Raw genomic sequence first — 25,551 nt, 5'->3', positions numbered from 1 at the left:
ATAAAAGAAAAGGAATTCTATGATGCTCAAGCAGTAAATTTGGAATTATGTGCTTTGCCCAGATGATTAGAATCTCCTTGTCATGTGGTTTTAAAGAATCTGTTGACGTAAGACATTGCCCACTTCTCTTGTCTTATGGCAAAATATATGCTATAATTTCACTATTCTCATAAATAAAGTAGAATTTGGAGCACACATGCACAATCCAAATTAAAGAAAAAGCTAAGTGGGTTGGCTGGCTCCACCCTCCAATGTGCTGAAGAGACGAGGGAATTAATTTCTTCTGTACCTACCTACCCTTGAATGCGTTTCATTTATGGTGCCAACAAAAGGACTTCACAAACTGAAAAGACAACTTGGTTTAAAAAACAAACATGAAAATTCACCAGATAATGGATGGCCTTCAAAGATTTTAAGGTCTCGTTCATTTTACCGATTTAAATTTTTAATTTTAAATTTTTATAATAAAAAATTCTCAAAAAATATTATATTTAACTTTTTCTGTTACAGTGAAAAGCTCTTAAAAAAATCATATTTTAACTCAAATTAAAAACTTGAATTCGCGAAATGAACGAGGCCTTAATCTATTTAATCATGGTCACATTAATTTAAATTATCAGTACAAAAGAAAAAAACGTAAATTAAGTAGAAATTCCCGAGACACCGCATATGCATTATGGAATTTTAGAGCCTTGAGCAGTAGTGACACTTGATTCCTGGCTAAAAAACGGTCCATATATGACTGGGGTTACTTGGTAAAAAACAGACGGTCTGATTAGAGGTTCCAAAGAAGATATGGATTCAATTCTTTGTAGAGCCTTTTTGTGTGATTTTTAATATTCAACGGTTTTGAGAAGGTCACGACAAGTGCGCCAATTCATAGGGTGATAGTCAGCTCAACAAGACAGGTTGTGTCTGAACTCAAGATTTACTAGCATTTAGTCGAGTAAAATAAGGCATGGTTCATTTTTCATCGATTTGAGTTTTCAGTTTTAAGTTTATACAGTTAAAAATTCTTAAAAAATGTCACATTTAATTTTTTTTGCTATAATAGTTTTAAAAAAGTATCATATCTCAGTTCAAATTAAAAATTTAAATTCGCAAAATAAACGAGACCTAATACTCTTATGTATCCCCGCTACTCAAATATAAGACAGATCCCTTAACAAATCAATAACATGGTACACATACAATATAATATATGAAAATTAAGTATTTGGGGTCGTAATTATGGATTTGATCTCACTTATAATCTTTAGAAGATGTGCATATTATAAAACGTATTTTTCATTGAGTGATTTGAAAAAAAAAAAAAAAACTGTTACATCCCATTAACTTCAATATACAGATTGTATATGCCTAAATTAAAGGTATCTCGTGTACCTTTCTTTTGCAAAATGGAAAAAGAAAAAGGAGAATTACAAGGTATGAATTATCCTTTTGAACTATCGAGAAAAACTATTGTTTATCTATTGAATTAAGATTTTAGTGGTGTGATTTGTAAATGTCTACGTTAAAAATTCGTAACAAAAAAAAAAATAAAAGTTGTAATTTTTTAGTAAGTGTTTAGAATTAAAAGCTTAATGGGTCAAAATAATTTATAAATTTTCTAATAAGTAATAAAAGTGTTAGAATTAAATTTATCATGTCTTAATTAAATTCTTATATAAATTTCAAAGTATATTCAAAAGTGTTATTTTTAAAAGTCACAATGTAATTTTAATTGAAAACTCTTCTAAAAAATTAATATAAACGTATCATTTAAATACTTTTAAAAGTAGCTTTTACACTGAAAAACCAAACACAGCTTTTAAAAACTTCTCCTAAACAGGTCTTTAATAGGAGTAACTCTAGATAATTAAAGAGGACAAATCCCACCATAGAAATTTCTTGAAAGAAAAGATCTATAACCATCTTAAAAGGAAATTTACCATGAAAAAGGAGGTCATGGAATCTAAATTCTGACGGATGTCATGGATATTCCAAATAAACCAGCAATCCCAGTAGTATCAATAATACGAAAAGAGGGGGGTAAAAATCCATAGGCTGATGACAACCAAAACCCATATGCCGATCCAAATATCTATGGACCATTTTAAACACGTTGGCCATCATTACGAGTTTCTGTGGACCATTGAGCTAAGAGAAACAGTGGGCAGAACGAGCCCCCAGTTTCTCTCTCTCTCTCTCGTCGTTGTCTATAGGACTCGCAGCTTATCCTATACAGCAGCCCTAATAAACAAAAAGTTTAAGAAGTGGCGATTTTTTTTTTTTTTTAAATTCGAATCATAATTTAAGTTTTTACTGTATGTGTTCTCCTATTTTTCTCACGTTAATTCACTTATATACCTGATCAATGACGGATTTAAGTACAGCTCAATAAGAGTTACTGTTCTCACTTAAATTTTTTTTTTTAAATATTACCTTTAAAAATTTTAAAATTTTACGCTTAAATTCTCATTAACATAATATATGCTTACATTAAAATAAATATATATTTTTATATATCTTTACTAAAATAATTTATTAAAAAATTTTAATATACACTTTTACTAAAATAAAAAACTAACTCTGTCACTGTACCTAACATGTCGCGGATCACTTGTACACTAATTCGTTTACTTCGCGAATTTAAATTTTTAATTCAAGTTGAGATGTGATATTTTTTTAGAATTTAGACCTAAAAAACTGCAAACTCAAGTCCTGTAATAAATGATCGTTCTTCTTAATCCAACCGTTCAGACAGGTAATGATAGTTGCGTTAGTTTTTTCCAGGCCAAAGTGAGTGCAAAATCTATCTTCCGTTGTTCAATCAAATCTCACCATCCAATAAGACCAGGAGAGCTTTTTCAATCTTCACCTACTCCTTACCCGAACCCATATAAGATTATTCCTTGCCAGCGTGGAAGAAGCCAACAATTTTTACAGGGACCCACGTTATCCAACAAACAAGAGCCGCCCGAATAATAATAATAATAATAATAATAATAATAATACCAACAATAATAATAATCCAAATATCTGTTTCCGTGAATCCTCTTCTATACTCAACCACATTCCTCTTGGAAAACTTTCCATCATTTGAATTAAGAATTTAATTTAAAAAATATATTGTAACAAAAAAAATTAAATTTAAATTTAAATTTTTATAAAAAAAAATACAATAATTATAATTTAATTGTGATTCAAACTAATAAAATTAACAAGGTCTTTATTGTCAAAGAAAAAAATGAGTAATTTACAGAGAGAAACTAGGCAACAAACCAAATGAGCTCCTTTGTAATGTCACTATCCTAATATAAATTAGAATTAATTATAAAAATTCTTCCTAAACTATTATTTATGTAATACTTTACCTTTTAATCTCAAAATGTAACATTCATTCTGTCCCGAAATATGGATTGTTAACAAAAATACTCACTTTGTTAGTGTTTCTAATGGGATTGCCATATATCACATAAAAATTGATTGTTGCTAAACAATTTTGTACACAATTACTCTTCTACTCATGATTCTTAGATTTATATTTTTAGAAAATAAATTTTAATTTTAATTTAGTATATAATAATAAATAGAATAAAACAATAACACAAGATTTTTAATTTACTCTTCTAATTAATTAAGTAAAAGAAAATTACTTAGAAAGATCTAATTTTAATTTGTAGTATTTTTTTCAAGAACATGTAGGATTATTAAATTACCCCCATTACATAATATGTGTCACTTTTCTATTAGAAAACTGACGGAATGAATATTTTTGTTAATAATTCTCAGTTCGGGGTAGAGGTGTCAAATGGGCCGGACCGTTCATGGACGGCCCGGCCCAGCCCGTAATAGTGTCAGATTCGGCACGGCCCGGTTCGCTATTGTTACGGGCCGTGCCGCCCCGGCACGTGTAGTGGGCTAGGGATAGGCCTCAGCTTCTCAGCTCGCGGCCCAAGCACATGGAGGCCCACGGCACGACCCTTGTTCGGCACGGCGCAAGCCCTAATTCAGCCATTGTTTGGCCCGGCCCAAGCCCGCGAAACGGCCCATGAAACAGTCTATTTCAATAGGTCTAGGGGCCCTTCGCGGGCCCAACGGCTAGAATCCAGAATTTCACACTAAAATCCCCTATAAATACCCCTTAATTCCACCATAAATCCCATACAATAATTCACTCTCAACTTCTCATCTCACTCTAATTCTATCTCTCAACTTGTCTCTTTGATTTTGATTCTAAGCTTTTTTCTCGTGTTCATTCATTTTCTTGTTCTTTCATTTACAAAGTTCAATCAAGTTTTATCAATTTCCAGAAAATGGCCGCACCAAACTTCCCTGATTTTACTGCTATTCCTGAGCTTAGTGATGAGGCATTTTTTGAGGAAGAAATGATGCCTCCCCACCCCACCCCCACTAAACCAGAAATGTTCCGGTGGATAATGTTTCAGTGCACAATGAGGAAACTGGAGAACGCAGCAGGGGAAAAAGACCGCGAACTTCTCCGTCATGGCAGCATTTCACCGAGTAGCCCCGACTAAATCCAAAAACAGGTGAGATGGAAATTCGTGCCGTATGTAAATATTGTAAAAAATACTTTTCTAATAAAAATGGTGGGGGTACTGGTAATCTAGATAGACATTGGAAAGTACGTCTACCGTTGCACCAAGGTGGGAGTGTGGACTCCCGCCAACAAATACTATCACTCACATCACAGGGATTACAAAATTTTACATGCGATGCACAACGTGCTCGTGAGGCACTAGCTAAATTTTTAGCTAGTGCCGAATTGCTTCTTTCTTTTGCAGATGATGCCTCGTTCGAAGAATTCATCCAGACATCCTTTTGCCCACAATTTAAACGGGTAAGTAGAAACACAACTCGTTCTGATTGCATGAAAATTTTTTATGCAATGAGACAATCTCTTGTTGATAGTTTTAGGACTTTTAATGCTACTGTCTCTTGCACTTCTGATCTGTGGGAGGGGTGCAATAAAACTGGATATTTATGTGTCACATCGTACTACGTTGATGATGATTGGGTTTTAAAAAAAAATAATTGGTTTTTGTTTATGTCCATATCCTCATAACGCATCATCTATTTTTAGTACAATAATGGAAATTTTTAGGTTTTATGGGATAGAGGATAAAGTTTTAACAATTACTTTTGATAATGCGTCAGCTAATACAGCTACAAGTTAATGGAAAATAAATTTAAAAGTTATTGGTCAGGTTGTCCTATGTTATATGCGTTGGCAACCATTTTAGATCCTAGGTGCGGAGTAGATGGAATTGAATCATTGATGACTGCTACCGCAGAGAATTTAGAAATAGATATGCAACTAAGTATTACTGACGCTAAGAAAATGTTAGAAAAGATTTTTTAGTTTGTTTGAAGCAAAATACAGCACAGGTAAAAAAGAACAAGGAACTTCATCGTCAACTACCAGTTCGGGGCCTAAAGGATCGTCGTGGAGTTTCTGGAAGAAGAAAGAGAAAATGACATGATCGTCCTCAACACAACCGTCTACGGAACTAGTAAAATATTTTGAAGCAAATATTGTAATCAATGACGACAAACTAGACATCTTATAGTGGTGGAAGAGCAAACCGATCATTTTTCAACACTGTCTATAATAGCTCGTGACATTCTAACAACTCCAGTGTCAATAGTAGCATCGGAGCAAGCTTTTAGCGCAAGCAACCGAATTCTTGACGAGAAGAGAAGTAGAATGCATCCAGATATCTTGGAGGGGCTAATGTGCGTTAAAGACTAGGAAGATGCCAGAAGACGAAAACAACAATACACAGATGATTCGATGCAAGAATATTTTTCTAACTTAAAAATAACAGAATCTTCTAGAAGCACTTAAGTTTGTAATTTACTATTCCTAGCTACTGCACTCTTTTTTCCTTCACTAAGGTTTTGTCCCGATCTCCCCACGGGTTTTACTTAGCAAGGTTTTTAACGAAGCAGTCATTTATGTGTACTCCTATTATGTCAATTCAATAAAATCACATCTTTTGGGGCATATGATATATATTTTTTAATTAAATTTTTTAAAAAATACGAGGGCCGGACCCGGCCCGTGAAGGGCCTAGGCCCAGGCCCGGCCCTGGCCCTTATGGACTAGGGCCAAGGGCCTGGACCGGGCTTGAGTTTTTCTTCTCAAGCCCGGCCCAAGCATGACCTTGCACTGTGCAGGGCCGTGCCAAGAAAGGCCCAGGCCCTTAATGGGCCTGGTGTCAAGCGTGCTGTGCCGGCCCGGCACGACACGTTTGACAACTCTAGTTCGGGGGCTAAGTCTGAGTGTTACGTTTTGAAGATTTCAGATAAAATGTTACACGGTTATAGTTCAAGATGAATTTTTGTAATTAATCCTATAAATTACTTAAAGTTTTTTTATTTTTATTTTAGAAGGTAGGAAATATCAAATTTATGAAACTAAATTAAGTAAATATCATATTTTAAAACCATTTGAAGTAAATAATAGTTTATCGTGTAAATATTTCATTTACGACTAGTAAAAAAGATTTTTCTCCATATAAATAACACTTGATGAATCTTATGATCAAACCTATAGTTATTCCTTTAACCCAAAACTAAAAGACGGGTAAAGATATGAACTATGAGATTCAGTGATAACAGATTTTTTTAATAACCATAAGCACAGCTTAGCGATCATTAATCACAAGCAAACAGTTATCATATGAACATAGTTGAAGTCGTGCATATGGATAACAAATGCCATGCTAGCAGGGGAAAAAAGAGATTTCCAACCTGGTTACATAAATATCCTATCATACACAAGAAAACACTGAACAAGTAGATTTGCAACCTGGACATTGTATCTGAGATAAAAATCCCTAACATTACAGACACGAAACTGATTAATAAACCTGACCTACTAGAAATTAGCAGTCAATCACACAGATTACAGAGACAACCCATTCCTTGGGAAACATCAAGGCCGGACTCTCTTATTGCTGCAAGATGGGCATTTGTACTGCTTGATGTGTTCGGCCCTTGCAGGGGTGATCTTGACACACTTTCCATGGAACCACTTCTCGCAGATGTCACAGCAAATCCAAAACTCATCCGAAGCATAGTTCTCTCCGCACGCCCCACAAAGTGTCTCTCCATGCTCCTCCTCATCTTCCTCATCCAAACACTCTTCCTCGTCGTCCTTTGACTGCATTGCCTTTGAATACTTGCCTTGAGATTCAGAACCTCGCTACATTTGACAATGCACAAAGAAGATTCAAACAAAATTCTTAGGTGCCTACGTAGTTCTTTGATAAAAAAAAAAAAAATTTCCGCATTAGGAACAACGTCCATATAATTTCTTACTGATGATAATTATAAATACAAAAACCTTTTGAATCCTAATTACCCACTGGTACAGTTGGATTGGCAATAATGAAAACATTCCATGATTCATAAACCATTAAACCTCTCCTTAAAAGTCTTGATCTAGGATCGGCTATTAATCTTCTAGCAATACAAGTCATCTTTACCTTAGAGTTTGATTTAGATTTGTTGCTGCCATGATTTGAGTTTGATGATTTCTCCTTGACTTGTTTCTTGGCTGTTCCTGTCACAACCTCAAATATTGTTGGAAGATCGTTTATCATATTAAATAGACGTTTCCTGCAAAGAAAGTTAAGACATTGAAGGAAACAATGAAACATTAAAGCAGAATATTAAATTATTATTTAAAAGGTGAAACCAAAAATAGCCCATTTAAACAAGCAGTTCACCAGCAGAAAGTGTATAAACACTAGCATTGACCTAGTTGTTGAAAAATTCAATCTGGGGTAAAGAAAGGATACCTATCAGCCTTATCAAATCCAAATCTAGCACCAAAATAAAAAGCCACAGAAAGCAACCATGCATCACTGTGGACAGCAACCAAGGATAGCCAATCTTTTTCTTGCATCCCGTCTCTAGCAAAGTTGATACCTAGCGCTGGCTCTGGAAGCTCCGGAGGAACCTCTTCAGCAGGTAAATTGACTTCCCATTGCTCACTTGGGAATCCATAAAGACAAAGATTTTCCTTCTCTGTGTGATCAGTTGAGAATTTAGGACACTGTTGGCGGCTCTATGACCATTATAGAGGTGAATAGGGAATAATATCCGTCCAATAGGCAAGAAAACAAATAAAAAGTATAATATGGGTCCATACTAAACTGCGACAAAAGCCTAATAAGTGTAGTATCTAGAATGACGAAAAGCATTCAGTTGTGCGAAAACGAAAGGAAAAACTCATAAATAACAGTTAGGCTTCTTTAACAGTACCAGTTCAAGATCAGCAACCTATGCCCTCGGACACAACAGAAAGTTCCAACCTAATCCTAGGTTTGCCTCTGTAACCAATTTAGTGCAGCACCAGAAACAAAATATAAAAATATAAGGACCATAAAGCCTTAACTATCAACAGAAACTTAAAAATAAAAAAAATGAAAATGAAAAAAAAAAAGAGACATACAAGACCCAATATGACCATGCATTCTGTCGACATGCTGTAATAAGAATAACTTGTCATAGCAAGTGTCCTGGATATTCTAGAAGACCATTTTGCAACCCTAAATAAATTGGACTCTGGTCAACTTCGACAGAGATGAAAAGAACCAACTGCAGAACTCCATGAGTACTGGGTCACTCAATCAGGCATATATATGCATGCTATTATTTAACTTGCAATGAATCCAATTTGTTCAAACATCATGAAAGCTGATTGGAGTTAATAAGGCGAGAAAACTGATTCAGAAAGTAGCATAAAAGCTTAAGAATACCGAAAAATGTTACAAAATTAAAAGTTTTACGCATCATCGGGAACATGCAATTAGACTCCCAAAAAAATAAATAAATAAAAAGGGACATGCAATGACACAATAAAATCTTGAAACGAAACAAAATTACCCAAAAATCCGAATTTTCACACCTAGAAATATAGGAACTTGCACAATTAATGCAATAAAAACGAAAAACCGAGAACACTAAAAACGTAAAAATACGTTAAAATGGTATAAACAATGGACAAGAAAAAGTAACTTGAACCAAGTTAAACAGAAAGTTCGATAATTCAAGTTAAGGTTATTTCTATCAACGAAAATTCTCAGACCCAAAAACCCTACTTCACTTCCGTTTCCAAAAATCTTCAAACTGACAAAACAAAAATCGTTTTGAAGATAAATGACCCAAAAAAAAAACAGAAAACGAGAAAGAAAAAACCCAGACCAGGATCACACTGCTGATAGAAATCGTCGACATCTGCAACCAAGGGAAAGGGAAAGAGGGAAAGAGAAAATCACGTTCAATACGCAGAGAATTCGTAATATAAACCCGAAAAAAGTGTAGAATTGAGAGAAGAAAAAGAGCCAAGTACCGGTGGTGAGGGCTTTAATCATTCCAGCTCGTCGGCCTTTGAAATCCCTAAATACCTCCTCAACCGTACGCGGGTTGTACGTACCACCACCGTCCATGTCTGACGGCCGAAAAACCCAGTTACAAGGAGAGAGAGAGAGAGAGAGTGAAGATCGAAAACTAGAGAGAGAGAGAGAGAGGAGAGAGAAAGTGTAAAAGGAGGGAAAGATTGGAAAATATTTGACCTCTCAGAGCGAAAGACAGAGAGAGAGAAGTGATGCGGACTTGAATCGGAAGAAAATGGATTGATTAACTGGATTTGATAGGGTAGAGGAAAATCCGCCAAGAGGATCAGATTTTGGGCCATATCTACAAGAAAAGAGGCCCCAAATGTGTACTGGACTATTAAAGTTGCTGAATAGGATGGACTAGGAAGCTCGTTATTTGGCCAACTTAAGAGTGGGGCCCAGTCGAAGCTGCGGAGAAGGAGATGAGCTTTGCCCTGTAGGTGCTCGCTGGCTCCGAGGCTTATGGGATTATTTTCTCTTGCAATGGGAAATTCCTTGTTCCAGTCTTCAAATATATTTATACAAATTATATTCACAAGGAAAAATTTAAAGAAATGTGTAGTATTACTTTAAATGTGTGTAGGGACTTTTATGATATCATTTTGTTTATAATGTGTCTTATTGCTCATGTTCACTAAATTTTCAAGGGTGAGTTGTCTTTTTTTTTTTTTTTTTTTTTTGCCTTTTATGGTTTCACCAAAACAAGCATACAATCAATTTCACTGAAGAACGGAATCTAGTGATAATAATGGCCTTTCATTTGTTCACTTCACTATACGGAGTCATTTCATTTCAATGAAAAACGCCACTTTCAAGTTTTAACATACGATACAGGGCTCAATTTTCCTAACAAAATTTCCGCGTTTGATTTTTTTTTCTCTCTCTATTTCCTTCTCTCCTAATTGCCATAACCCATTAATGTATTATTCCTAATAATCATATAATTAGAGCCATTGAAAAATGGTCAAGCGCAACAAAATTTCCACGTTATTATTATTCATTTAAAAAAATATTTTTTAATTCACAACATTCTCATGCACAACCAAATACAGTAATGTAATATTCCTAAGAATTTGAGAAAAATTTATGTATGAAACCAAACACAATAATGTATTATTCCTAAGAATCATATTATCCTCCATCACTTTCCTGGGAATATGATTCCTTATGATTACCCCATACCAAACACCCCCATAGTGCTATATCTATTAGCTCGTTTAGTCAATTCAAGTTTTAGCACATACTGGCACTACTTGTGTGTGCTACAATACAAGCAATATAAATTCCAATGTTTCGTTTTCAAGTTTCAAGTCATGAAGTTGAGTAAATCTTGGTGATGGGATGGACCAAATAATTAGAGCCATTGAAAAATGGTCAAGCGCAATTTGTAGGTTTGTAGAAATGGTTTATTCGAAGCGTGCATCGGTCAAAGTCATAATCTATTAGTTGAGAAGTGTCTTTCATAGCATTATCCAAGTGGGAGAAATTAGAAATTAAAATTAACAATATTTCATCAGAAAGTGATTTTTTTTTTCAGCACAAATGACAAGATTTAAACATATCAATTTGGCATTGCCGTTACATTGGAAATGCTCAAGGGCTTTAATTTTATGACCTTGTATTTCTGTTGGTCTCCTTATAACATCCGACTGTTGCTTAATACAATACGTGAAGAGAATTGAGATTAAACTTTGAATCAATATAGGGAAGTGATAATGCTGCCTGGGGTATGCCTTGATACTTGTGATTCTAAAATGAGCACAAAGAAAAGAACCGTTTTCTCATGACAGATTGGCAGCTATTAAAAAATAAAATAATAATGAAACCAGCCTCAACTTCATTGCTGCTCCAAAATCTAAAAATTTCCTTCTCTAAACGTTTAAGACATAACAATATCGATAGACATTTTTCAATAGTACTCATTCTCTCTGCCAGAATGGTTATGAATCGCCTATTTGCCTCTCATAATTATGACCATTGCCTAATGATGCTATGTCAAGTACTCTTCTTTTTTTTCTCCTAAATATTTACATAACAGCTCGTCAACCACCTTTTTGTAAGTATTTCGATCAAGCTTACTGCATCTCCTTGACACGTCCTTAAAAATTGTTATGGCCTCCTTGTGCCTCCCCGCGGCACACAATGCGTTGATAAGGGCTGAAAAGCTATCTAAATTTATGATATAATTTCTATCTAGTGTTTCATTGAAAACCCGCATCGCCTTATCTACATTTCCATCCTCACAATAGCTCTTTACCAAGCAACAATATAGGGCAAGATCGGGTATATGACCATCGTGAATCATGTAATGAACAAGCTCTTCAACTTCTTGCATCATACCTTTCATTCCGCAAAGACTACATATCACCGTGCAATATGACACGAAATTCGGAGAGCAACCCATTTTTGGCATCTGCTTTAGAAGAAGACTAGCCCTGTCCAATTCCCCATTCTCACCAAGACTCCTGAGCACCGCATTAAAACTTGAAACATGCGGATTTAGGCCTTGCACCCTCATCTCCCTCAAAAGCGAAATTGCTTCCTCTGGTTTTCTCCTTCTGCAACACTCATTTAAAACAACCCCATATGCTTTCACATCCAGATTCATGCCGAGAAAAACCATCTCCCTAAGAACTGCAAATGCTTCATCAAGCTTCCCTGTAATGCACAACCCTTTCAATATAGTCGTGTGCGTTCCTACATCATCCTTTATGCCATTTAGCCTCATCTCCGTAATCATCCTCTTCGCTTCGTGAAGGTCTCCAATCAAACACAACCCGTGAATCAGCGCATTGTAAGTGAATACATTCGGCTCGATACCTCGTTCCTCCATTTCCTTCAACAAATTGATCGCCTTTCCCACTTCACCTTTCTTGGAGTACCCATCGATCAAAGTCGTATAAGTCACAGTATCAGGCAAGCAAATCTTACTCTCCATCATAAACCCAAAAACCCCCCTGGCACTCTCCATATCACCTTTCCTGCAATACCCAGTTATCAAAGTATTGCAAGTAAACGAATTTGGGTCACAACCCATTTCGTCGAACATCTTCTGTGCATGCTCAACCATGCCCATTTTGCAAAAACCCCTGATCATCGTCGTGTAAGTGAAAACATCGGGCTTCACCAAGTTCTCCTCCATCATTTGATCATAAAAAGCCTTCGCTAAATTTATCCGATTGGCACTCACCATCACGGCCAACACGGCATTGTACGACGATAGGCAACGCCCGTTCTCGATCGCTTTCGCTCTGTGAAACCAATCGATTGCGGCTCTGATATCGCCGCGATTGCCGTGAGCTTTGATGAACCTACCGATCATAGAATCAGAAAGCTTGTCAGACTGCAAGAGAAGCGACGACGCGGTGGAGAAGAGGAAGTGAGAGAGGAGGAGATCGGTAATGGCGGCGAAGCATTGGAAAGTGTGGGAATAGTTACATGGATTGGGACTTGGATTTGAAGCCCAGTTGAAGAAGAAGAGGCCATGGTAAGGATTGGACTGGTTCTTGATGACCCGGATGACTAAGTTTGGGTTCAGGTCGGGTGAGAACTGGTTCAGAGGCTCTGAGCTAAGGTCGGAAAGGTTCGAACTTTGGGGGTTCAGAGCTTGGAGAAGAGAGGTTATGGAGGTCACTATGGCGTTGTCTTGAGAATTGGTCAGGGCTCTACGTGCTAGAGACATTGACAACGGTGAAAAGTTTGGAGCGGAGGAGTTTCAAGCCCCATGTTTGAGATTTAAAAGGAGGGGAAATTATTTCCTTCTTTTTTTATTTGCAGTGAGGGGATCATATTTTTGTATGAGAAAATTACAAAGACCTCATTAAAATCTAACAACTATTAAGGAAGCGAGATATTGTTTTTATTTTTATTTTTTTTAAAATAGCATTGTTTGTTTTCTCAGGAAAAAAAATATCGTGGTATGTAAATTCGTTAGCTTTTAATGCACCATATTATTTATAGACATGGCAAATGTTTGTTGAGCATAATCTATGCCACTGTAAAAGATGTACCTATTTAAAACAACAGAACTTAACAAAATTGCTCGACTTCTTTTTCAAATTTAAAACAAAATAAACAATTTGTATCACACTGTACTGTTTTTTTTTTTTTTAAACTAGAAATGCAGTAATAAGTATGTATTTGGTGTTCAAACCATTTTGTGAAGCCAGGTACTGTTTGTTATTTGGAAAAAAAAAAAAAGTCGTTACATGTTTTTGAGAGCAAAGAAAGTAATAACATCACTGAATTCGCTGACTTTTACTGCACCATATTATTTATAGACATGGCAAGTAACCTGTATATATGAGCAACTAAAAAGATCTGTCTAATTAAGAAAACAGAACTTGACAAAATTGCTCCACGCAGTCATATGTATTTAAGATTTGTATCAAAATGGTTGTGGGGGACAAGATCCATTAGGAGGCCTAAGCGAGGTAACACCAGCACCTTGGGTGTGAGGCCGTACTTGGTTCGGCCATGCCATGATGTGGAGCTGAATCTTTTCCATTTGGTCAATGGCTGAGGTTAGAGTGTCCCTAATCTCATTGTGATCACAACAGTTTATGAGCCCCGCTGAGCAGACATGTGAAGGCATCACGCTCTTCCCTTCTAAACGAGATATCACAAGCGAGTGTCCACTTGCGTATGCTTCTTCGTATAGGCTGCAAAGACCGGCTCTATCAGCGGCCGATCCTTTTGTCACTGAGAACACACAAATGAAGCCCTGTAGAAGAAATCAGAGGGAAAAGAAAGAAAAGAAAAGGAGAAATTGTTAGTTATTCTATTATGTAATTGCTTTTAGTTTTGCATAATGGAGTTAGGTACCTCTTCTGTTCGTTTGATATCCATCCGCTCTTCTCCGTCTTTTGGTGTCATTTCGAGTGAGATTTCTGTTATTCCTGGTAGAAACCAGAGTCTTATCCCCTGAACAAATTGGATATTTGCAGTCTGGTTTTGTTGCCTACCCCAAACTATTTCTCTTCCAGCAAAACTAGTTTTTGCCTTGTCCTTCAAAAGAAAACATGTAAACTAGTATCAAAACAGGCATTGGCTTCACTATATGTATAACTAGCACAAATAAACAAATAAATTGTGGTAGTGATCCTTTTCTTTTTTTGTCTCAAGAAAGTATGTACCAAGGTTGAGACAATCTGTTCTGTTTGAATGTTGACAAAGACAAGAGGAACTCCCGAAGAAACTGCGGCGGTGAACCAAGCCATTAACCTAACTGTTGTGGGGTGAATGTTGGAGTGCTCCCCTTGCAAGGGCATGAACAGAATGGAGGTAATGACCGTACAACGGTGGTCTGGCAAGTACGTGTCCACTTTCACCTTCCAATCATACTTCACTCCTCTTTTGTTGAACTCGCTACATCTAGAATTTACAACCGTCCTGCTCATTTCTGCAGTTGGGTAAAAGAAAACTCCTCATATAATTACCATGTTTTCGGGCATTATTGTCCTTTTAAGCTTCACTAATAAGATGGCCTATTCAAGTCTATTTACTGCAATTAAATTGAATGATATGTTGAGGCTTTATAATTGAGCTTACAAATGTCCAGTATACTCTCCAGGAGAGTTTCTATTATAAGCGGACAGATTTTCACATGGTGCAGCTATCAACTCTCATGTTCAACTACAAAGTAGAGAATTGTTAGGTGTGTGGGGTATAATTATTGTCCAGATTGAGAATTAGTGCATGGATTGATCTTAACGTATATTGGGGTTTCCAACTTATGTTTACTTCAATTGCCTTGATTTCACATATATTAAGTGGCACAGATTTTGGAAATATATATTATAGAAAAAACCTAGTAAGTCTAGAAAGCGGCGTGTGTTTTCTTTTTGTAATTTTCTCATCACAGTGAAAATAAAAGTGGGCATAACTCTCACATTGAGTGAACAATTATAAAATTTATATGTCACGCACTTGATAGCTTTTATTTTATTTTGTTTTATCGCGCTAATTAATAGAGGATTAAAGTGTCTAATTCGTTATAGCACTTCCCCCCTAAATCTTTTGTTGAGTACATATATAGAATGGTAGACTTGACACTTTCTTTAAGATTTATAGAAAGACGTCTAAGTGGAATATATATTAATTATTCATGTATGGTGTTTCTCCTCGAATTTTTAAGATTATGAATCGAATTTTTTTTAGGAAGTTCAATATAAGAGTCTAATGTAATCTAGTGTATGAATGAATCAAAGCCTTCTCTGAAAAGATAGCTTGAACTTCAAGGCAGAGAAGAAAAAGTTGGCGAAAAAAGCCCTACCCTGCAACTTGGTGCACTGATCTAGCGTCAAGTCCCCCAAAACAGCAACATGCCTGTCATCCGTAGCCGCTTTGATGGTGAACCTTCTTTGAAGCACCGAACACTTGTCATGCGCAACGCGTGCCCGGAGCTTTAGCAAGTTCTCGCCCCTCCTCACCTTCACCCATATGACCTCTGCTTGTTGGCTGATTTTCCCGAGCTGGGAACTCAGCTCCGACTTGGCTTTCGTCGGCACAAACACCTCTTCTTCCTCATCAGTCTCCGCAAAGCCTTCGATGATGTCTCCCGGCAGTGGCATGCTCTCATCCCACTCTTCTGCCACGTCTTGCTTCACTTGTTTCACGCATACTACTGTCTGAGCACTCCCCATTTCGTTATTCTAAGCTTTTAACTGGTAAAATGAGATCTTGGGTTTTTCTTTTGTGTGATTGGGATTTAATTCCTTGATTCATGAGAACTAAATATTCAGAGGGCGACAAAAATCATTGGTGTCATAGGTTTTGCCACCATGTACGAGCTCCTCTAGGAGGGGGAGTTTTATAGGTCTATACGTCCGAATAATAAGGTAGTCTTGATTATAACTTGTGTATAAATCAAAATTCCTCTTATATATATTTATATATGAAATAAATTTTAAATTTGTATATTAGTGATGGTTTTATCTGATAACGTATAACGCCAAGATAGCCGGCTCGCAATTTTCAACTTTCTTTGCCTTAAAAAGGTCGACTTGTCTTTCTAGTGATTGTAACCTAAATAATGCAAACAACTTTCATTCCGCAACTTTCAATGGACCACAAAGAATTCTCGTTTATTACTTCAAAATACAACAAGAGAATAATAGTATTCATACAAATGTATAGAAATCCGATGAATGAAAAAATAATAAGAATTACGAATTAACAACACAAAACTTGAACAAAAAGGGAGAGGAAAAATTATTGTGCTAGGAAACAATGGACGCGTTTAGAATTCGTTGTAAAATGATTTTATTTTTTGTATGAAAATGAAAACGTTCTTAATCTCATATAGAAATCATTTTTGAAAATGCGTTTGCTAGTTTTGTCAAGAGATTGTTTTGAGTGTAAAAAACTCATTAATGTCTCTCTTTCTCTCTCTCTCTCTCTGCTGGAGAGATGAGAAAACGAAAATAAAAAATGAAGATTAAAAGTCGTTTTTCATTTCTCTCTCATTTTATACTAAACCAAAAAATCATTTTCACTTTCGTTTTTTGTCTTTATTGCACCAAATGCCGTTTTAAAAACATTTTCATTCTTTTTCTCATAAAAGGTGAAAAACAAAAAACATGATCAATTTTAAACACGACCAATATTACAATAACTTGAAAAGAAAAAAGAAAAAAAGATATAGTTACTATCACAATATATTGATTCCACCACAAGCAGTCGCGGCTTCTTCACGGAGTCGATTGATTTCAGCTTGAGCTCGATGCCTGGTCTCCGCATTACTCGAGTCCAAACATCGCCTCAATTTTTCTATTTTCCCTCGGATGCTTTTGATCTGTACTATGTCGAAATTATAATATGAAGAACAGAATATTTAGCTTAACCAAAAAAGGAAAGAAGAAGAAGAAGAAGAAGAAGAAGAAGAAGAAGAAGAAGAAGAAGAAGAAGAAGAGATACCTTTCTGAAAGGCCATCTAACCAAATTATTCTTGCGGCATATCTTTTTGACAACAGTAGGGCATACATTGAGAGACCTAGCAGCCTCATCCATGGGAAGATGGAGAACGCTTTGGAGATCACTCAATGACATCTTTACCGTTCTTTGCCTCTGCTCTAGTCCCCAATATCACCAACAATAATATAATTACCATATGTCAAAAACAAAACTTCATTTATAATTTTTTTTTAACTAACATGAAATTACATAGGAAAAAAAGAAAAAGGAAAGATTGAACAAAAAGATGGAGTGGAGCAACAACCTGTTCTGCAAGGGAAACCATACGACGATTCCTTTGTCTCTCATTCCGAGGGGCCGGTGGATTTGCTTCTTCTCCTTGTTGTTGTTGAAATTGTCCTTGTTGTTCTGGACGTTGTTCCATTTGATTTTCTCCAACTATAATATAGAAAATTAAAGTTGATTAATATAAATATTTCGCGACAGAACATGTCATTCTTACATAATAAGTCTTATATTGATGGTGCAATAAAGTGATATCTCCAAGTGTTGGTATCGAAAGTTAATCCAACCAATTACATTGTACCATGTCATTTAATGAACTCAAACATTAAAGCACAATGAAAAATTTTAAAAAACATTTCGAATTTTTCAAATGAAATGACATAATGTTATTGATTAGACATTATTTGAGACACTGAAATTGAATAGAAAATCTGAATTCATTAGAATATATAACACAATTTCACTTTTCTATTGTAGTATATATATAACACCTTGGTCAAAAAACTTATTAACATAACTCATGCACTAATCAGGATATATAAGGAGAGACCACCTGAATTAATTACTGTAGTATTCAGTAAAGGATTCTGATCATCAACAAAGTAATCATCATTGAGAAGAAACTCGCGCCACGCCATTCCAATGGAGAGAGCATCATAGAACATAGACAACGGATCGTTCATCAATATCACGTAACCCTCTTGTTTTCTTAGTAAGCAGTACTGTATAAGATATTCCTTTACATCCTCGGTGCTTTTTCTATGAAAACTGCTTCAAAAGAATCGAGTCTTGATTTAAGCTGATAAAAATCTAATTGGCTTGAATTTTGAAAAACTGTTATTTATGATCCTTTTGAGTGTGTAGAAATTAAACTACTAAATCATTTGACTTTTTTTTAGCAGTCAACGGACACATGAAGAAAAAGAAAATAAAATAAAATAAAAACTTACTCAATCATTTCAAACTGACGATCTCCTGAAGTATTATTGTTCACATAGGCATTCGTCCTCTCAAGAACACCATGACAGATCAAGCCAAGCCTTCCATGAATCTCAAGTTTCAATCGATTGTTCTGTGCTACTATTAGTTTTAATTATCCTTAATCATAAATCTAAAAACATCTTACCATTAACATGAACGATTTCCCTAAGAACTTGGCAAGAACTACAGTTAAACTGCACAGGCCAAGCCTGAAGTGGCATCGTGTTCTGATCATGACCAGTAAAGTTATTCTGTGCGGGCAATTCCACGTTCTCTTGTTGAGCCTGCTGATTATTGTTTATAATTTCTTGATCGATTATTAATCCCGCTCGAGAACTCCCTGCCCCATCAGAAGTAGACCCACAAAGAATCCACGAATCGGGATTTTGGTGTAATAAATTATTATTATCATTATTACTGTTATTGGGATCGGAAAGTGCTACATGATATCCATGAGTCACGTACTGATCTTGATCAGACGGAGGAAGTGAAGCGGAGTTACGGTAAGAGGGTTGACCATTGTCCGAAGGTGATAAATATTGATCCATCAGTAAGCTTGGGTTCGCATTTTCGGTTGCCGTCACCATGTTGAGAAGATCATCCACATATGGGACATCGTAGACGTTAAAGCACGGAATAATTGCCCCATTAGGATCTGCCATGCATGCCAATTATAAAAACATATACGTAAGAATCAATATAATTTTTCCGTTAGTAGCGGCGCGTGAAGACAAAGCACCGCCACCAAGGGTGGCGTATTAGAGGAGGATCTCAAAGCACCGGTGGTGGTGTGCCCACTTGGTGCTTGAGAGAGAAGAAGATGGAACTGGAATTGGAAACTAAAGGAGGTCACGAAATTAATTAATTTAGATGATGAAGAACAGGCGCGAGAGGCAGTTAATGACCGTTAGGACAAAGCGACGGTTGGAGGTTTCTTCTGAAATTCGGATGTTCTTGGGCTAGAGAGTTGAAGCTCAACATCAATGTTAGCCCATGAGGCCCATTACGGTTTCTGAAATATTAACGGCAAAATTTTATTTTATTGAAATAAATGGCAAAAAAGTTTTTTTTATGGAAATGGAAAAAAAGTTTTGGATAAAATATACAAGTTAACTTCTCAAATATTATTGAGAAAAAATAAAAAAATCACTTAAAGTGGTAAAAATATTATTTATGTCACTCTGGTAAAAAAAATAAACAATTGTAATTCCAGTACTTAAAAGAAAATGAAATACTACAACAATACCTAATTATTTAAAATGACATAAATAATAAATTTGTACAAAATCATGGTTTTACTCTTCTCAATATTTATTTAAAAACGTCAATCAAAAAAGGAATATTTTTAGTCAATATAAAATTATTTAATAGAACAAACGAACCAATATTTACGACATTTCGTTTCTATTCGAATCTATAGCACAATTGCACAATAGTCACAAACAAACATGTTGTTTTAAGCATAAACGACAGCAAAATTTATGCAACAAAGGAGGTGTCGTTGAGGAACTAAACGAAAGTCACTCAAACTTCTAGAAAACGACATATTACTTTTAGTTAAACAATAACAAACTTTTTTGCTAAAAAAAAAAAAACAATAACAAACTTTTAAATTACAAAATCAAATGGCACGTAGTTTTCGGGCATAAACGACAGCGGAAATTTCAAAGTACAGAACGACATCTCACTTCCACTAGAGGATAGCAGATTCTAATCCAAAAGCATTAAAAACAAAGAAATCTATCATTACATTCTTAAGGGGGGAAAAAAACTGTCAAACTAACAACCATTATGTCGGAATAAAAAAAAAAAAACACACACACACACACACACAAGCATTATGTTGTTATGAAATATAAATGACACCAACAAACCTTTAATATTAAAAGAATGACATGTCGTTTCCCTGCAAACGACAACATACTTCCAAGAACAATATTAGTCAAACCAGGAAAAAGGAAAACAAGGCAAAGTGCGAGCGAAGCAAACTGAGGGACAGAGCGAGAGTTGAGAAGTGAAAGTGAAATGAAAGCAGCAATTTCTTCTTTGATATCTTCCAAGAATCTTAACTTTCACTGCTCTCGGACCACTCTTCTCCACTCAAAGCCCGTCTTCCCTCGCTCCCCTTCCTTCCTCTCTCCCACACCCACCAAGACCCACCAAATTCGCACCAATTTCGACAAAACATCTCGAATCCACACCACCCATTTCTCTTCGATAATGGCATCCTCGTACAAGCCCGAACAAGCCCGGGCCCCACCGGCCCTTTCCTTGCCCGCTCCTCCCGTCACCAAGGCAAGATACTTTGTGCACAAAACACTTATTACTGTTTCTATAATTTACTTCTTATTTTAAGCTTGTTTGTGTTTGTGGATTGCGATTATGGACTTAAAATTGAATTGGGTCTTGTGGGTTTTGGGGTTTTTGTGTTGATTTTTTTTGCAGTTTAAGATCGGGCTTTGTCAACTGTCGGTGACGCCGGATAAGGAGAGGAACATTGCCCATGCTCGTAAGGCCATTGAGGAGGCCGCCTCAAAGGGTGCTCAGCTCATTATGCTTCCTGTGAGTTTCTATGTTAATGTCTCTCTCTCTTTTGTTTTTTTTTTTTTTTTTCGGAGTGTATATTAATTAGTGAACTTTGCTTCTTGTTTGTATTGGGATTTGGTAGAATGTTCATTTGTTTTCAGATGATGGGTCTTAGTTATAGTAAGATAAGATAAGACACAGAATAGCATTAAATTGGGGGCATCTGAGAAAAATATTAACTAGTTGATACTTGACAGAACTTGCTCCAGTAATGGTTCCAACTAGTCTATTAAGTGAAAAGTATTGACATTATGATTGCTTTCGCAGCTCGTAAAAATTATTATAAGAGAACTTCAGTAACAACGCGCATTTGGTAAACCTGCTTTTGGTTAAATTATTTCATAATACGATGTATAGAAAGCAACTTTCTGAAGCAGTCTGTTTGGTAAAATGAAAGTGATTGTCACAGAACCCAATTACTTTTCACGGTCGTTTTGAGCAGCTAAATGGTCTCGCTTTGAGCTTCTGCTACTTGCAGAATAGGAAATTTTTTTTTTTCTTTTTAAGCACAACAATATCAAACTGGCGCTATGCTTCAAAGAATGAATATTTCTTCCTATGTCAGGAAATATGGAACAGTCCATATTCAAATGATTCCTTCCCTGTTTACGCGGAAGATATTGATGCCGGTGGTGATGCATCTCCTTCAACAGCCATGCTTTCTGAAGTTGCTCGTCTTCTTAAAATCACCATAGTTGGTGGATCTATACCAGAACGTGTCAGGGATAAGTTGTACAATACTTGTTGCATCTTCGGTTCTGATGGAAAGCTTAAAGCTAAACACAGGAAGGTATGTTTTGACATTTGATTGTGCATACTTAGACATTATTGAACCATAGAAATATGGAACTAATACTTGAAATAAGTCCTATTTTACTGAAGAAATTTTGGATCTGCCTTATAATGTGAGACTTTGTTCTTGATGAATCTTTTGTGGTTCAAATGATTCCATGTCTTTCAATTGGGTTTTCATAATGACCAGAATATGATTGATATTGACTATGAGAGTATTGCTTAACTTGAACTTATGCTTCAGTCTCTTCCAACAACTTTGTCCGGCGCATAGTCAATTCTGATGCTTAAAAAGCAAACTACAAGGTTGAGCAGATCATATTTTGAATAATGGATTAAAATTCACGGAATGACATTCTTTATTTTGCATCGTAATATCTTGAAGAAGATTTAAATGGTCACTAAGCTAGCCAGGGCTTCGCATATACATGTGATTGCAGATACATCTTTTTGATATTGACATCCCTGGGAAGATTACCTTCATTGAATCAAAGACTTTGACTGCTGGCCAGAGTCCTACCATTGTAGACACAGGTTTGATGGTCATTTTCCTTCAATATAAGATTCTTATTTCAACAGCACAGTTTGTGATGATCAGGCGGTTATGATCTTTTCTTCTCTCTCACACACATACACACAAACTTCTATTCTATTTGTAGTCTTACGAAAGTATTACAATTTTCTTTACGAGAAAGTAACCATCAAGAGTTTTATGCAGAAGTAGGGCGTATTGGTGTAGGTATCTGCTACGATCTTCGGTTTCAGGAACTAGCTATGATTTATGCAGCAAGAGGTTGGCCTTTTCTTGATTATTATAGTCTTTGGTTTCCTTCAATTGACCTCTGGAATTGCTTTTTCACAAGATATAGTGAGTTTCTTTCTTGACAAAACCGAACTTTGACAGTTGTGAAGTTCTTTGACATCAGGTGCTCACTTGTTATGTTATCCCGGGGCCTTTAACATGACTACTGGACCATTGCATTGGGAGTTGCTGCAGAGAGCAAGGTATTACAAGTGGTTTTTGCCTTTTTGTGTTCAGTGATTGCAAAGAGTTATTTGCTTGTGTATGAGAGTTATTTTTGGTAAATAGATATCTGTGGGCTTTAAAATGTGAGATCAAATGTGATTTAAGAAACATCAACAATCAATAATAGTGAAGAAGCATTCTTACGGCCTGTGATTATTTATCTGTATGATCGAACAAGATTATGATCTTTGCACATGTTTCAAGATTTGTACCTATTATATGGACTCATTGTTTTGATCTAAAGTCTATGCTAAATTTGCACTCCTGTCATTTTATACAATGATATCTTGCTGAGGCTTTATCAAGATGGTATTATCCATGCAATTTCTAGCTATATATCAACTCATTCTTACTTGAATTTTCCTTTTTTTGTCTTGTACAGGGCTGCGGATAATCAGGTACTACAATAAATTTACTCACTACGATTTGCTGGAGTATACCATATTCACGATAATTGTTAAATGGCATATTAATAGGAACCAAATAGTAACTTAGTGAAAGATTTAACTTCTGTAACTTGGTGAAAGATTTAACATTTATACGTATGCATCCCCCTTTTTCTTCCTGTGTAATCACCTAGCAAGTTAGGCTTTTTATCTGTTAAAAATAAGGATTGCCTAACAGGTCGTTGTTTTGAAATGTCAGTTGTATGTAGCAACTTGTTCACCTGCTCGGGATGCTGGAGCTGGTTATGTGGCTTGGGGCCACTCCACCCTTGTTGGACCAGTAAGTGAATACCAATGTTTTTTTTTTTTTTTTGGTCCAACTGAATATTTACTAGATCTATTTTCAATGTCTCGTAATTTGAATCTCTTCATTTTTCTCTGCGATCTGAGATAGAAGGTGATCTTTCTTATACGTGTTGAAGATTCGTGCGGTTTATTTTACGGAGATTTCTTTCGTAGGCACAGTTATGAACCGTTGGATTTTTATCCTTTTATTAAGTTTGTCTTACTTTTCTTAATTTGATTTAACTTTGATAGAGTCTGACGGTTCATAACTATGTCTTACTAATACGGTTATTTTTTTATACCCTACTGGCTACTTTGGAATTCTCCTTATTTCACCACAAGAATAACATTGGACTATTGATTGAGACAGTTTGGAGAAGTCCTGGCTACTGCAGAACATGAAGAGACGATAGTCATAGCAGAGATTGATTATTCAATTATTGAGCTTAGAAGGTATTCAACCTTCCAGTATAGCATTTTTTTCCTTGTTAAGTCTCAATCCGTAGCTTGTCTTCTTCTTTTTAATACACATCTGATAACACTTTCTTTTAAATTATTCAGGACAAACCTTCCCTTACAGAAGCAGCGGCGAGGCGATCTTTACCAGTTGGTAGATGTTCAAAGGTTGAATTCTGAGTGACTGGATCAGAGATTTGCTAAAAGCCCTACTATTCAACAAAGGGGTTTAATTGAGAAAAGTTATGTCCACATATAATGAGATTATATTGCTCTATGGCTTTCATTGAGAGGAAAAAAAAACAAAAAACAAAAACAAACAACAAAAAACAAAAACAAAGATGTTAATGTGGCTCTATCTGGTTGTATGACGAAGTTGCTTTGAAACAGTTATCAGAAACTTGGATTTTTCCACAGGCCTTGCTTATACTTGTGCAATAAAGGCTCATTTTGTTGGATTTTGCTGATATTATTTGGCTTGTTGCAGCCATTTCGTGATTTAGTGACAGCTTCAATAATGATAAATAATAATCACGTAACTATCCTGCATTTTTTAATTTATCATGCCCTCACAATGCATAACACGATTGGAACAAATGCTCTGAGGATTTGTCAATATTATACATAATGGAGATAAGTCAGTTGGGAATTGGGATTTAGAATATGGAGTTTCTATCTGGGTCCAAAGTGTTGGGAGTTGATTAGACGTCTGTGAACAGATTAAGTAGACAAAAAGGAATTACTGATTTTGTTTGTCAACTGTACATGGTGTGATTATTATTATTATTATTTTGGCTGAAATACATGGTTTGATTAAAACCGACGGGAATTTAAGCCGAACAACTGCCTAACTGTTTTCTGAATTTTGATTTAACTCGTGCCATAAAGTGCAGAGACATAAGTTGTCACTATTATTCATTCTTCCTATTGGCTTCAAAGCATTTGCTGAAAAAAAAAAAAAAAAAAAAAAAACATTTGCTAAATTGAATCCTTAAATATTTTGAATCTCTGACCATCACGATACATTTTCAACTAATTACAAATTTACAACTCAATTCCAAAACCATTTAGTACAACACACGCACCGGCGGAGGCAGGTGAGGCCCAGGGAGGGCAAATGCCCCCCCTGAATTTTTGGTTTTTAAAATTTTACCCTATAAATTCTCAAATTTTTTTTTATATATGTCCCCATTTTATTGATGAAAATTCCAAAATGTCTCCATTAAATCCAATCTAAATATATTTTTTAAACTAGTTGGTTTTTTTAATTGTTTTCTGGTTCTTTCTTATTAAATTCTATACTTCTTAATATACCTAATTGAATTATTTTTCTCTAATTTACTCCAGTTAAAACTTTTTTTTTTTT

The 25,551-nt window shown here is 35.6% G+C and overlaps 4 protein-coding genes across 4 annotated transcripts; 1 reads left to right on the top strand and 3 right to left on the bottom strand.

The window, feature by feature from the left end:
- Positions 1–6,713: 6,713 nt before the first annotated feature.
- Positions 6,714–9,618, bottom strand: LOC21387296 (PHD finger protein ALFIN-LIKE 4). The gene is made up of 5 exons (XM_010093657.2): positions 9,368–9,618; positions 9,220–9,252; positions 7,812–8,040; positions 7,497–7,629; positions 6,714–7,213 (listed from the first exon to the last, which is right to left on the bottom strand). Exons 1-5 carry the CDS (start codon positions 9,462–9,464, stop codon positions 6,944–6,946), a joined length of 762 nt encoding a protein of 253 aa, XP_010091959.1. The 5' UTR covers positions 9,465–9,618; the 3' UTR covers positions 6,714–6,943.
- A 1,596-nt stretch (positions 9,619–11,214) lies between these two features.
- Positions 11,215–13,203, bottom strand: LOC21387295 (pentatricopeptide repeat-containing protein At5g65560). The gene has a single exon (XM_010093656.2). The coding sequence runs from the start codon at positions 13,093–13,095 to the stop codon at positions 11,404–11,406; it is 1,692 nt and encodes a 563-aa protein (XP_010091958.1). The 5' UTR covers positions 13,096–13,203; the 3' UTR covers positions 11,215–11,403.
- Positions 13,204–13,800: 597 nt separating this feature from the next.
- Positions 13,801–14,812, bottom strand: LOC112090729. The gene is made up of 3 exons (XM_024162733.1): positions 14,549–14,812; positions 14,238–14,420; positions 13,801–14,136 (listed from the first exon to the last, which is right to left on the bottom strand). The coding sequence occupies exons 1-3, from the start codon at positions 14,810–14,812 to the stop codon at positions 13,801–13,803; spliced, it is 783 nt and encodes a 260-aa protein (XP_024018501.1).
- A 5,737-nt stretch (positions 14,813–20,549) lies between these two features.
- LOC21387292 (omega-amidase, chloroplastic) lies at positions 20,550–24,679 on the top strand. Its single transcript, XM_024162737.1, has 10 exons — positions 20,550–20,888; positions 21,039–21,155; positions 21,745–21,969; positions 22,412–22,505; positions 22,690–22,764; positions 22,898–22,976; positions 23,381–23,396; positions 23,644–23,724; positions 24,100–24,182; positions 24,291–24,679. Exons 1-10 carry the CDS (start codon positions 20,619–20,621, stop codon positions 24,367–24,369), a joined length of 1,119 nt encoding a protein of 372 aa, XP_024018505.1. The 5' UTR covers positions 20,550–20,618; the 3' UTR covers positions 24,370–24,679.
- Positions 24,680–25,551: the final 872 nt, after the last annotated feature.

The sequence above is a fragment of the Morus notabilis genome, unplaced genomic scaffold (genome assembly GCF_000414095.1).
Source record: "Morus notabilis unplaced genomic scaffold, ASM41409v2 Scaffold1850, whole genome shotgun sequence".
Taxonomy (NCBI): Eukaryota; Viridiplantae; Streptophyta; class Magnoliopsida; order Rosales; family Moraceae; genus Morus; species Morus notabilis.
Note: the sequence above shows the minus strand (reverse complement) of the source record. Positions and strands in the feature narration are given on the sequence as shown.

Excerpts from the sequence above, each read along its gene's own strand:
- LOC21387296 (XM_010093657.2), bottom strand. The coding sequence starts at position 9,464 with ATGGACGGTGGTGGTACGTACAACCCGCGTACGGTTGAGGAGGTATTT. Across the intron at positions 8,041-9,219 it reads CTATCAGCAGTGTGATCCTG|AGAAGGAAAATCTTTGTCTT; the intron begins GTCTGGGTTTTT and ends CTGATCACACAG. Across the intron at positions 7,214-7,496 it reads AATCTAAATCAAACTCTAAG|CGAGGTTCTGAATCTCAAGG; the intron begins GTAAAGATGACT and ends TGTCAAATGTAG.
- LOC21387295 (XM_010093656.2), bottom strand. The coding sequence starts at position 13,095 with ATGTCTCTAGCACGTAGAGCCCTGACCAATTCTCAAGACAACGCCATA.
- LOC112090729 (XM_024162733.1), bottom strand. The coding sequence starts at position 14,812 with ATGAGCAGGACGGTTGTAAATTCTAGATGTAGCGAGTTCAACAAAAGA. Across the intron at positions 14,421-14,548 it reads AACAGATTGTCTCAACCTTG|GACAAGGCAAAAACTAGTTT; the intron begins GTACATACTTTC and ends TTTCTTTTGAAG. Across the intron at positions 14,137-14,237 it reads ATATCAAACGAACAGAAGAG|GGCTTCATTTGTGTGTTCTC; the intron begins GTACCTAACTCC and ends TTTCTTCTACAG.
- LOC21387292 (XM_024162737.1), top strand. The coding sequence starts at position 20,619 with ATGAAAGCAGCAATTTCTTCTTTGATATCTTCCAAGAATCTTAACTTT. Across the intron at positions 21,156-21,744 it reads CTCAGCTCATTATGCTTCCT|GAAATATGGAACAGTCCATA; the intron begins GTGAGTTTCTAT and ends TTCCTATGTCAG. Across the intron at positions 24,183-24,290 it reads TCAATTATTGAGCTTAGAAG|GACAAACCTTCCCTTACAGA; the intron begins GTATTCAACCTT and ends TAAATTATTCAG.